Source organism: Daucus carota, chromosome 9, assembly GCF_001625215.2.
Source record: "Daucus carota subsp. sativus chromosome 9, DH1 v3.0, whole genome shotgun sequence".
Taxonomy (NCBI): domain Eukaryota; kingdom Viridiplantae; phylum Streptophyta; class Magnoliopsida; order Apiales; family Apiaceae; genus Daucus; species Daucus carota.
In genome coordinates this window covers 19,973,717-19,987,074 of record NC_030389.2, presented here as the reverse complement: position 1 = coordinate 19,987,074, position 13,358 = coordinate 19,973,717, and the positions used below count along the sequence as shown (strand labels likewise).

At 35.7% G+C, this 13,358-nt stretch overlaps 1 protein-coding gene across 1 annotated transcript; it reads left to right on the top strand.

Moving 5' to 3' along the window:
- Positions 1-3,326: 3,326 nt before the first annotated feature.
- Positions 3,327-10,939, top strand: LOC135149316 (uncharacterized). Its single transcript, XM_064084787.1, has 7 exons — positions 3,327-3,929; positions 4,014-4,050; positions 8,471-8,832; positions 8,964-9,289; positions 9,376-9,603; positions 10,025-10,319; positions 10,736-10,939. Exons 3-5 carry the CDS (start codon positions 8,472-8,474, stop codon positions 9,538-9,540), a joined length of 852 nt encoding a protein of 283 aa, XP_063940857.1. The 5' UTR covers positions 3,327-3,929; positions 4,014-4,050; position 8,471; the 3' UTR covers positions 9,541-9,603; positions 10,025-10,319; positions 10,736-10,939.
- The last annotated feature ends 2,419 nt before the right edge of the window (positions 10,940-13,358 follow it).

The following is a 13,358-nucleotide window of genomic DNA, read 5'->3' as shown; positions in this document are numbered from 1 at the left end:
AAAAGTAAACAACTGTACATAAACAAGCGTTGCAGCCTTGGTTTCAAGGGGAAGTATCTCATTACCTTTGCAGGGATTTTATGAGTACTTTCTTTGATTTTCTCAATGGAATTAGGTCCACCAGTTTGTGGTGTTTTCCATCTTGAAACCCCGCAAACTTTGCAGTTAGTTTCATTCTCATTTTTAGCCCAATATAACATGCAGTCATTAGGACATACATGTATCTTTTGGTAATCAAAACCCAACTCCCGAATCATATTTTTAGCTTCGTTAAAAGATGGAGGCAAATTTACATCAGGGAAGGCCTCCTTTATTAATTCCAGAATACCACTAAAGGCACACTCGCTAAATCCATGTGTGCACTTCAATCCGTATAGTTTGATTATAAAACTTAAACTAGTAAATTTTATAGACCCCGGATATAAAGGCTGTTTTCCCTCCGCCACTAGATGATAAAATTTCTTGGCATCACTATTCATTCCAGTTTTGGCATTATTACGGATCATCTCATCAAAGTCCTCGCCTAAGCCAAACCCCATACCACAATCATCACTAACTTTTCGGTACTTTGGTTTTGAAATTTCATATATCCAATTGACAAATTCTGGATATGGGCCCTTAAGTACTAGATGATCATATACATTATCTATCGAGTGCCAAAAAGATTAGCGCAATTTAGACACGAGCACTTCAATTCAGCACCAACCCCAAAATTAGCAAACCCATTTGAAACAAAATCTTGTACCCCCTTACGATACTCATCAGTACACCTAGGACGCAGAACCCAAACCATCTCGACAATACTACACACAATGAAATATAACAAACAAGGAAATCATATAAATAAATTAATTTTAAACAGGGCATACTCTTGAAAACCACAAGCTGAAAACAGGGCATTTAAATACAATTTTCAGTCATACTTTTTAATAATTTAAAATCAAACACACAAAACTCAAACAATCAAAAAACAGAAGCTTACATAATTAAACCAAACATGTACATAAACCCTAATTAACACTGCATGTAAAATGTAAAAGAGACCCAAATAAATCTTAATTAGCACACATCATGTATAAACAAAAAAGAATCCCAAAAATAAACCGAGATGAACCCTAATTAACTAATCATATGTTTAAAGAAGAGAGATTTGGGGCATACCCTCTGAGCTTTCGTCCTCGGATGTTGATTCTCTGTAGATTTTGTTTGCTTTAACCTCCTCCCAGCTTTGTTAATCTCCTCCCAGCTTTAGTCTTCTCCTTCTTCGCAAATCTCCTCGATCGAGCTCCGAGCTTTCTCCACTGAGCTCTCTCTTTCTTTCTTCGACTCACTTTCTATTTTTATTAGTTTGACTTGGGTTGTTTTGTTTTGTTTTTCTATTTTATTACATAGCCGCGAAACGTTTTTTAGAAAGCCCGCTCAAAAATTTCAGTAGCCCGCCTAAATTTTGGGCCCAAAAATCTAATCTACTGCAACGTTTATCTAAACCATTGCATTATTCAATTTCTTTTACTTCAATTGCAATGCTTTTAGAAATCATTGCAATTTATATGAACTCGTCTCTCAATAGCAACATTTTTCGATTAATTTTTAGAAATCTCGTTGCCATATCCAATCTATGGTGTAGTGCATATTAAAATCAATATAGTTAATTTGTCATAATATGGTAAAGTGGATGAATAGATAAATAAAAAATAGTTTGTCATAAAAAAAGATAAATATAAATGAAAAACACTAAAAATATATCTAACCAAAGGAAGACCTTTTGCCTAGATATATAACAAGCTAAATAATTATTAAGAATATGATTATTAAAATAAGTATTAAAATATAATATTAAAATATAAAACTCTAATCTTCAAAATAATACCTAAAATTTTAAGTAACAATTTAAATATAATAAACAATCCAACAAAATGACACTAAATTACCGTTTACAAGGCTAAAAATCTATGACATCAATCATGGGCATCCATAAATGGTACAAATAAAAGTCATTAATCAAGACTGCAAGTAGTTCATTCTGCCATAAATGGCTTTGAGCAAGATTACAAATACGTTGCCAAAGGCCCATAAATTGTTGGAGCGGGCTGAAAATATGCAATCCCAACAGTTTTGGGATGTTAGTATTTTCGGCCTTGCTTTAGCCTGGAAAGGCAACAGTTCATGCAACATCTTAATTCCGTTGTCAAAAAGGCACAATTTTGAAAAAAAAGAGACCCACCAAGCACTGCTTGGTGGGTCCCACTGCCACAAGGCGCCACGACCAGTTGGACCATTGCCACGTGGCCCACCGCCACGTGGGGCCCACGGCTGACTCATCTTTTTGGCAACGGTTTTGGCAACAATTTATTTAATGATGAGAACAATTTTTTTTATATTATTTGCAACGTTTTTTATAGCTACGGCAACAGTTTTGTAATAATGGCCGATTTGAAATGTACCGAGTACATTATAGTACATCTTTTCTAATTAAAATCATCAACAATAAAAGAATAAAACCAAAGCTCAAGTGCACATAGACAATTCTAAGTACCAAAATATCACAATTGCAAATATTCAACTGATAGACATACATCGTAACACCCCCGTTCATCGGACTACCATTTTTAATAAAAGTAAATATCCGTAATTGTCATAGCGCCATCTAATAGAAGTTAAGTACCAAAAGATCACTTGGTGTACTATGATAACTGCATTATCACCTAAGATCGATAAATTATTTATGTAATAATATTATTTAAAAAACAATAATTGAAGTAACCTGTACATAAAACAGGTTTAGACCATCTCTAGTTTTCTTTTAAATATTTAATTATTTATATATTTATATATTAAGAGCGGACATGAGTCTCCCACACGAATGGTTTATAACATGAGAGACGGAGAGATCAAGAGGGGGGGGGGCGAGAGACAGAGAGAGAGAGAGGGAGGGAGAGAGATACATAGTGAGAGAGAGAGGGGGGAGAGAGAGGGAGAGAGAGAGACACACACACATAGAGAGAGAGGGAGAATAACATATGCACATACAAAATTAACAAATCTAGCAAGATATACATACACAGACAGAGACACTAGGCCATAAGTGGCCTGATGCAATGGCTATTGGAAAGTGTTACAAGCATTTGTTGCGGTAGGTAAGAAATTTCTATGATATTGTAACACTACTGATTTCTTGTTACAATAGCTATAAAGCTAGTGTTGCACTGGACTGACGGTGTTGCACAACATGTAACACTAGCACCGCTGTTACAATAGCTAATTTTCCATTTTAAAATTAATAAAGTAAATATATTTATATAAACTAGAATTAGAATTATATTTGATATTATTTATAACTATAAAATGTCTTATAAATATTACAAAAAAAATTCAAAATTTATTATCTTTTCTTTCAGAAATAATTAGTATTATATTTAAATAAAATAAGACATTCAATATATAAAAAATTATAAAAAAAGTTTATTAAAAAAATTGAAAAGAAAATGCAGCGCTGTTATCGAGGTGAAATGTCTGAGCGCTAACAATTTCCCCCCTAAACTAAAACACTCAGTATTATTTCCCCCCTTAACCAAAAACACTCCCGATCTCTCAGACACTCTAGCTCCAAACACCACGACCATCGCTCAGACACTCTAGCTCCAACCATCGCGACCTCACCCACTCTCCTCTCCTGTCTCTCTTCACTTCCTCCCTCTCTAGTCTCTGTTCACCCTCACCCTTCAATCTCCCTCTCACCCAGTCTCTCTCTCAATAGCTCCGATTAGGGTTCAAATATTAGATCTCTCTCACTAGCTTCATATATTGTCTCCGAATGGTAATTGAATACACAAGCACACACAATTTCTCCAATTAGGATTACTAACTTCCGAATTTTCTCAATTTGCAAGCTGGTTAGGGTTTCATAAATTGGGACTTTTGTTTATAAGGTAAATACACACACTAATTGGGGCTTTTGACTCTTTTAGTTTCTATAAGCTGTTGTATCTAAGCTCTTTTACTTTTTATTTCAGGCGATTTAAAGTTGTTGAGTTTTAAAGCGGTTTTAAGGTATTTTCTCTATAATTTTATGGGTATATGTTTGATTTTATGTGAGATTTATTTTTGTGTGTTATTTCGTTATTTGGATGTATTTTCATGTATGTTGTATATGAATCTGATTTTTTTTTGTGTTAATTAGTTTTTTGAATGACTCTTGCTGTTTATGTATTTTATTTTTTGTGTTTTGTTTTAAACTGTTGAGGAGCTTAGAATCTGATTCAAAGTATATATTATGTGTTGTTGACATGGAGGTGTGGCTTGTTTTGCTTAATATAATTGTAATTCACAGTATATATTATGTGTTGTTGATTTTTTTCATGAATCTATTTTTCAAGTATGTATTACTTTCAGCTTCGTGGCATGATCTGTCATTTTGTATGCTAATAACTTTGGTTGTTTTGTTAATTGAGCTCCTGAAGTGTGATACATTGTTAATTGGCGTTTTTCTCCGTTTGATAGACCTGTAGACTTTAGAATATTCTGGTGATGTATAGCATGTTTCTAGCTACTTATTATCCCTCTAGTTCTATTAGTATAAATTAAAACTTCTTATACTATTTTCCTAAAAACAGTACCTTACTTTTGTACAAGTTCAGATAAGAACATGAAATTCAAGGCGTAAAATAGCAAGTAACTAAGTACGAATGTCAATTAGTGTAAGAATAATATATAAGTATGGTATTAATTTCAGCTTTATAGGTGCATTCTTCGAATCTCTGAGGACCTAGGTTCACGATGGAACATGTTAATGATCATAGTTGGATAGGTTTTCCAAGATACAGTAGCGAATATAAAGAGGGGATAAAAGCATTTGTGGAAAAGGCATTTCCTCTTTTTGCCGTAGGTAATGAAATGAAATGCCCCTGCAGAGATTGTGATGATCGTAAGTGGCATCATCAAGATGTAATTTATGGTCATCTCATGTGCAGAGGACCTTCCCTGTCACAAGTCCAATTGATTTGTAAGTTTTCAGAAGTCAAAGTAGGAAATAGTACTGAATCTAAGGACTGTGAAGCGGGGGCTGGTTTCGGGGACAACTTACACCAGATGTTCGATTGTACGGGTAGGAGGTTTCAGAATGTAGAGAATGGACCAAATGCTGAGGCCAAAAAATTTTATCGCCTTGTAGAGGAGGGAAAACAACCACTATATCCGGGCTGCAAGAAATATTCTCGGTTAAGTTTCATGATCAGATTTTATCATTTAAAGTGTGTTCATGGGATTACCGAGTCCGGCTTCGAGGATTTATTAGTGTTAATTAAGGACACATTTCCAGAAGCCAATGTCCCTTTAACTTTTAATGCTGCAAAGAATATAATCAAAGACTTAGGACTTGATTATCAAAGAATACATGCATGCCCAAATAGTTGCATGTTGTATTGGGCCGAAAATAAAGATAAACAAGTTTGTGATAATTGTGGGGTTTCGAGGTGGGTTTTACAAGAGAAGAAAGGCTGTGCTGCTAATAACGATCCGGAGAAGTTGATTAGCAAAGTGCTAGCTAACGTCATGAGATACTTTCCGCTTAAACCGAGGTTACAACGGCTGTTCATATGCAAAGAAATGTCCAAACTCATGACATGGCATGCAATAGACGGTTAGAATACGGGAAACTAAGGCATCCAGGAGACGCTAAAGCTTGGAAGACAATGGACGCGAACTATCCTAATTTTGCTTCAAGAATTCCAAATATAAGGCTAGGTATAGCAGCTGATGGATTTAGTTCATTTCGTACAATGAATCAAAGTCATAGTACATGGCCGATTGTCCTTGTAAATTACAACCTCCCACCTTGGATTTGCATGAAACAAGAGAATTTAATTCTCTCGACGTTAATATCGGGTCCAAATTCTCTTTCAAATAGTATCGATGTGTATATGCAACCATTGATCGCTGAGTTGAAAGAGCTGTGGAGTACTGGCATCACAACTTATGATACCATGACTGATCAGAATTTTAATTTACGGGCAGGGGTGCTCTGGACCATCAGCGACTTTCCAGGATATGTTATGATGTTCGGTTGGAGCATAAAGGGTAAATTGGCATGTCCGGTGTGCCATTATGAAACTTGTTCACAATATTTGAAGCATAGTCGCACAATGTGTTATATGAATCACAGGCGGTTTCTTCACCCTTCACACATATATAGGTTTGATAAGAAAAGATTTAATGGGGAGATTGAAACAAGGCAGAGTGCAGAACCATTAACAGGGACAGAGGTTGAACAGTTGTTGGTTGGGTTTAAAAACCAATTTGGGGAAATTAACAAGAAAAAAAAGAAAGCGTGAATCTGCCATCCCTTTCAAGAAGAAATCAATTCTTTTTGATTTTCCGTACTGGAAGCATAATCCGCTTCGCCATAACCTCGATGTTATGCATATCGAAAAAAACATTTGCGACAAAATATTAGGCACTTTACTTAATATGGGTGGCAAGACAAAAGATCATTTAAGTGCTCGATTCGATTTACAAGAAATGGGAATACCGAAGTCTCTTCATCTGGTGGAAACTGCTGATAAGAAAAAAATATGAAGTGTGTGCAGCAATCTTTGATATGACAAAGAAGGAAAAAGATCTCTTCTGCAAGGTATTAAAGAATGTGAAAATGCCTTATGGTTGCGCTTCCAATATTTCCCGATATGTGCACACTGATGAGAGAACAGTACTGGGTTATAAGAGTCATGACGCGCATTTTATACTCCACTACTTGTTACAATTCGCTGTGAAGAAATAACTAAAAGCTGAGGTTGCGAAACCCTTGATAAAATTCAGCGCATTCCTTAGGGGACTATGGAGTAAGGTCATTCATGTGGATGAAATCAAGAGGTTGCAGCAAGAAATTGTTGACATCCTTTGTGAATTTGAGATAATATTTCCCCCTGCCTTCTTTGATATCATGGTGCACCTGCCCGTTCATCTATGTAGAGAAGTTGAATACGGTGGACCTGAGCACGTTCGGTGCATGTACCCTATTGAGAGGTATCTTTGCAGACTGAATAATTATGTACGTAGTAAGAGCAGACCAAAAGGTTCAATTGCAGAAGGGTATTTGGCAGAGGAGTGTGTAACATTCTGCTCAAGGTTTTTGGGTGGTGAATCGACTGATTTTGGAAGATGTCCAGCAAATGTCGAATATCATATCGGGACAAGAAGGAACAAAGATGGAAAAGTTATTCAACTAAAGGATTCAGTTTGGAAGGCTTGTCATACCCACATTCTGTTCAACTGTGGTAATAAGGAAATTGAGACATTAATCGAGTATGTGCTTCAGTCCTTACTCCACTTATTATTATGGTAAAATTAACACATGCCTCTCTTTGTTAACTATCTGAACTCAATATTTTTGTAGGGAACATCACGCTGTAGCGGATGCTGATGCAAATTCAAAAAGATACAAAAGAGAACAAACACATTCAGAAGATTTTTGGAAGTGGTTAAAAATAGTGGTGGAAGAAAAGGCCAATATTTCAGCTGATTTACATGTCCTTGCCTTAGGTCCTAATAGAACAACTAGGAGGTTTAGTGGGTACGTCATAAATGGGTATCGTTTTCATACAAAGAGTAGGGATTCTAGATGCACAACACAAAACAGCGGCGTATTTTGACTGCCGAAACCACTAGCTTTGCAAGTTCGAAAGATGAAAACCCAATAGTAGGGGCTGTCAATTACTACGGATCAGTTGAAGAAATTGTTAAAGTTGATTATTGGGGAGTTTTCTTAGTGGTTCTGTTCAAGTGCCAATGGTACCAAGAAGAGAAGGATTCATTCGGTCTTACGAAAGTGAATTTTAACAAGTTGCGCAACAAGTCAGATCCTTATGTCATAGCTTCACAGGTGCATCAAATATTCTATGTGGAAGATCCGACTGAGAGCAATGTGCAATATGTTATCAAAAAGCTACCAAGGGAATGGTCTGATGCTGAGCAGCAGAATGCAGATGAAGAACAAAATGGCGACAACCATCCTCATATACATGATAGCCACCTTGAGCTTCAAATTCATGAAGAAGTTGGTGAATTTAGTTGGTTAAGGGATGATGTCCCTAAATCAGAAGTTCCTAAACCAACTGAAGAAGAAGAACCTCATTCTTAATATGTATTTTAGTCAAAGACAATTGTTAATTTCAAATTGTTATAATTTAGTTGCACTATATTGTTGTGCTGATGTAATTGCTTTTAATATGCTTAATTTCTTGCGTATTTGCTGTAGTTGTCCTATTTAGTTGCACTATTATTTGCTGTTATAATTTAATATGCTTAATTGCTGTAGTTGTCCTATTTAGTTGCACTATTATTTGCTGTTATAATTTAATATGCTTAATTGTTGTAGTTGTCCTATTTAGTTGCACTATTATTTTAACATGCTTAATTAATTGCTTATTTTGTAATTACTTGTGCGTGCCCTGATCATCTTCTTTAAATTGTGTAGGATGGGAGAAAAAGTTGTGATTATTAGATTGAACTATGATGGGATTTTTAAGAAAGACAGTTATGCTGGTGGAAAGTCTTTTGCAGTAAGCAAATTAGACACTGAAGAGTTTTCATATTCAGTGCTAATGGAATTCGTCAAGGATTATCTACACTTGACAGAAATAGGAGGTATATACATGGGAGATGACAGTGGTTGGAAGCTTTTGACAAACGATAAAGAATTGTTAAAGCTTGTAGATGGGTGTGAAAATGAGGGTGAGATAGTTCTGTATGTTGACACGGTGGTGGAAAGAGAAATTGAGCCCTCTGTTCAGATGCAGCCTTGGGTAATTGTACGACCGAGGCCAGACATCACACAAGGTATGCAAATTTTTCACACATAACATAATCATAGTTGTATCCAAAAATATGTTAATATGTTTCTTAATTCTCAATTAGCAATGCTATTCCAGTTGCTTTTGATTCAGCTCCAACATGAACTTTTTGCGCAGGAACTGTAAAAGAACAAGTGAAGCGGAAATTTGTTACTGCACACCAGCTCAAACAGCAACAACAAAAAAAGATGAAGATGAAGCAGAAGCAAACTCAGCCGCCAAGGAGGATTTTATCACCGCGACAGTGTAAGAAGCCAGTTGCAGGGAATACACCACATGAAGAACCAACTGTTAACAAAGAACCACCTGTTAACAAGGAACCAAATGTTAACAAAGAACCACCTCTTAACAAAGAACCAACTATCAATAAAAACAGCACGGTGAAAAGGAAATTGAATTTACAGGATGGCAACACTAATGGCAAAACTGACATTGCTGTTCAGGTAGTAATAAATTGGTTTGTAGTGTAAACTTATATACAGTCAACTATGTAATATGCATTCTCATGGCATTACTTGATTTCTTGCAGTCAGCTGCACAGCCATTACCAGAAGTGGATGAATATGAGCAAGAAAGGATCAACCATGTGCTCGAAAACAGGGCAAAGTTTAAAGAACTTGGATTAGATAAATATATGCCTCCTCTTAAAATACCAACAATCAGGAAAAATAAGAGAAAGGAGCAAGACCAATAGGAATCTCATGTTGAATATATCTTGGAAAATGAAAGCGAAGAAGAAAGTGATGATGCATCGCAGGTACACTACATTTTTATTATGCATCTTGTTAAAATTGGAATAAAACTGATATTAAAATATTACACACACATGTATAATTCATAAGATGCATTTAAGTTGAACAAAATAGTAGAATAAATAAATTAAATTACATAAATAACTATTGTAATTCAAGATGACTAGGGATGTATTTTCATGTTTCTATGAGCTGTAAGTTTCAAGTTCTTATACTTTAGTATATCATATATATTCTGAAATTATGACCTATCCTATGACCAGTTTAAGTTTTAAAAGGAAAAAAAAAACTAGTAATGCCACAAGTATGTAAGTAATATGTACTAAACTAAAATATATATAATAAAAACTTTGTTTTGTTTTTATTCTATATTAGAACAAAATAATAGTAATGCATGTAATCAGTTAGCATTTTACTTGTATTAAGGCAAAGAAGAAAGAACTTGGGCCCAAAACTCGTTCCCGAGCCAATGATTGCGAGAAGAAAGCAAGTAAATCTGCCACTACTGCTAATAAGGGAGTGAAGAGTACATCTTCACGAAAACTCTTAAATCCAACATGTAGTAAGTTGTCAAAACAGTGTGGCAATATTAAAAGTGGTTCAATTGCTGCTTATATGGTGTTGAGGGAACGTCAGGCGCAGAATGTTGAACCTGATCCAATTATAGAGGATGTTGGTGAGTCTAGTTTACCAAATGCAGACGAAGAAGAAGTTGAACCAGGTACATATATAAGCACGACTGATTTCCCATTTGAATTATAATTATCAATACTGTAGTAACTAGTATATTGTAATTCCTATATTATGTTTATACCTGGACAACTCCTAAAAAATTTAGAAGCCGGTCAAAAATGTTAAAAGTTCATGGTAGGAGTTCTAATGACAAGGTGGTCATTAAACTGAATAAAAGGGGACAACCGATTGGAGATAAGAAGCCTCGAAGAGAGCTAAGTAATTTTCTGGGAACGCTAGTTAAGGATCATGTGTCGCTTACCCATGTAAACTGGCATGTTGTTCCAGAGGAATTAAAAAAGAAAATGTTACAATATACTCTAGTAACTTTTAATCTGAGAACCTCTTCCTTTCCAATTCATATTTTGATATGAAATAATGCATTTTATGTTTGACACATTACAGGAAAGGTATGATATTCCTGAACGTGGCCACAAGTGGATAAACACGACACTTAATACTTGTTGGAGAGTGCACAAGTCCCGTGTGAAGAAAGAACACTACACAAAATATACAACTGATGAGGAGAGGATTCAAAATAGGCCGGAGGAAATTCCACTTGAGGATTTCAAGTTATTGATCATGTATTGGGCAGATGAAGGAGTTAAGGTACTCTTATCGCAGAAACATGTATATATAAAGTAGAATTATAGTCGAGTAACCATTAAGTAGGCATGTATTTGGTACCTTTAAGCAGGCTTTGATTGTGGAATTTAATTTTTTTGATAAAAGTCAATTGCAGAGAAAAATATAGCTCGTCGTAATTCATATGCTGACCCACACACCCTTGGTCGTAAACCTATTGTTGAAGTTAGAGAGCAATTGGTATGACATTGTTTTAATTGTGAAAATCAAATTATTCAATTTCGGTATGTTATATTTTAGTCAAAGTGGTGTTACATCGTTGTTCATTTTAAAATTTTTTCGTACATGCCAGAAAAATGAAAATCCCAATCTTGAATCCCCTTGTGATGCTGATGTCCATCTTAAAAGTCGCAAGCGCAAACCAGGGAAGAAGTAGAAATCCAATGCCAAAGCAGTCAAAAAGCGAATTGTAAGTATTTCTAGTGGTAAATAATAAGCATGATCTTTTTCTTCTGCTAAGTATTAAACCTCACCTTGATTTATCTTTAACAAATATATTGTAACTTTCACTCATAGGAATCGATGAACGAGCTGCTGAAAGAAGGAGATGATGAGGACGTGGTGCCTCCCGCTGCAAAAAAATCATCAGATTGGTTGGCGGGAAGGTGTGGTCAAACAGCTGGCTCTGAAACAACTCCAGTTACGCCAGGACCAAGTGCTACTGACTTGGCGCAGATAACTCAACAATTGGAAGCCAAGTTTAACAGAAAACTCCAGGATAACATAGCTTGGATGCTAAAGAAACTTGGAGAGGCGAATCCTAATAAGAAGATTGATATTGGAGACTTCTGTGCTACCGTCTCTAGTGATCAAGACGAGAACGGAACTCCTGCCACTCAAACTCCAGGCACTTGAAATGACACTTCTTACCTAGCAAGTTGTCAAATTTGGTTTTATCGTAATTTAAAAGTAAACTTATCGTACATTGTTACTTTTATGCTCCAGTACTTGGTTATCTACGTAGTAGTTTGAATATTGGAGTTGGCTTTTGTCGTAGTTGGCTGTGTAATTAGAGTGATGCTTGTATGGCTTTTGTCCTAGTTGTGGATTTGGTATTTTGGATATTGTTTGGAGTGGTGGTTGTATGGTTAGCTTGTGGATTTGGTAGTTTGGAATTTGTTTTGGTATATTATGTATGGGAATGTTGTTTAAACAGGGCTGTCATTTCAAATTTTATAAAATTAAACGTTACATTTGCCTTTTATAGTGTAATATATTTATACATTGTAGTGTTACATTAATGATATCTACGGTTTCACAATTAAAACTTAGCTATTACAATAGATAAACAGAGTGTTACATTAGCCTGCCAAAAACGGCCCCAAATGTGGGCCCTCCAGTGGGGCCCACAGGTGGGCCCACCAATGGGTCCCATTTTTCCAAAATGAGTCCTGCCTAATGTACATTGACACACCGTTACAACTGCCCATTATATTGTTACAATAAGGTCCTGTTGTAATACTTTTCGTTTTGTTACAATAGATTGTCGAAGTGTTACAATAGGGGGCCTGATGTAATGCTCGTAGGTGTAACACCCCCAAGTGTTACAATAGGTCTATTGTAATACTTTTTGGGCCTATTGTAACAGCATTGAGGCATTGCAATAGCCAACTTATGGTGTAGTGAGAGAAAGATTAACAGATGCACATAGGTATACATACAAAATTAACAAATTTTTCAAGATATACACATACACAGGCATATACATATACACATACCAAATTGAGAAAAAATGTACCTTAAAATCGAAGATGAAGACCAAATTCAGCCCTGATTGAAGAACAAATAAAGCTTTAACCCTCCGTTAGCTCTGAGTTTGAAGCTTTCTTCCATTTTCCAACTCTCCCTTTACAGCTTTCGAACCCTAATTTTCTCCTCTTTCGAACCCTAGTTTTAAGCTCAACTTTTAGAAATGAGGGCCTTTGACTTGGAGCTACAATTTTCAAACAGCGTGGGCGATTTTTAGTGGCCTGTTAGAAACGATAATTGTTAAAACTTTTCTTTTGTTTAACTAAAAATATGATATATCGTTATACGTAAGTCATGTGAAAAAATAAACAATTACACATGAGTGGTGTAGTGGTATGCACCGTGTGCTCATGTGTTGGAGGTCATGGGTTAATTCGACTCTCATGACTTTCTAACACTTAATCAAGTTTTTACATTTCCAGTCACAATAGTGGGGCCCCTATCGGTGACTCATATGCCATATCTGCAGTAGTGAGTCTCTTATGGGTGACTCGTATATGCCATATCAACAGTAGTGGGTCCGGTATGGGTGACTCATATGCCATATGAGCAGTAGTGGGACACCCATGTGGGACCCGCATATATAAAAAATACTAATTTCAAATAATTTATATTTAAAAATAATTTTTTTTTC

Excerpts from the sequence above, each read along its gene's own strand:
- LOC135149316 (XM_064084787.1), top strand. The coding sequence starts at position 8,472 with ATGGGAGAAAAAGTTGTGATTATTAGATTGAACTATGATGGGATTTTT. Across the intron at positions 8,833-8,963 it reads GAGGCCAGACATCACACAAG|GAACTGTAAAAGAACAAGTG; the intron begins GTATGCAAATTT and ends CTTTTTGCGCAG. Across the intron at positions 9,290-9,375 it reads AAACTGACATTGCTGTTCAG|TCAGCTGCACAGCCATTACC; the intron begins GTAGTAATAAAT and ends GATTTCTTGCAG.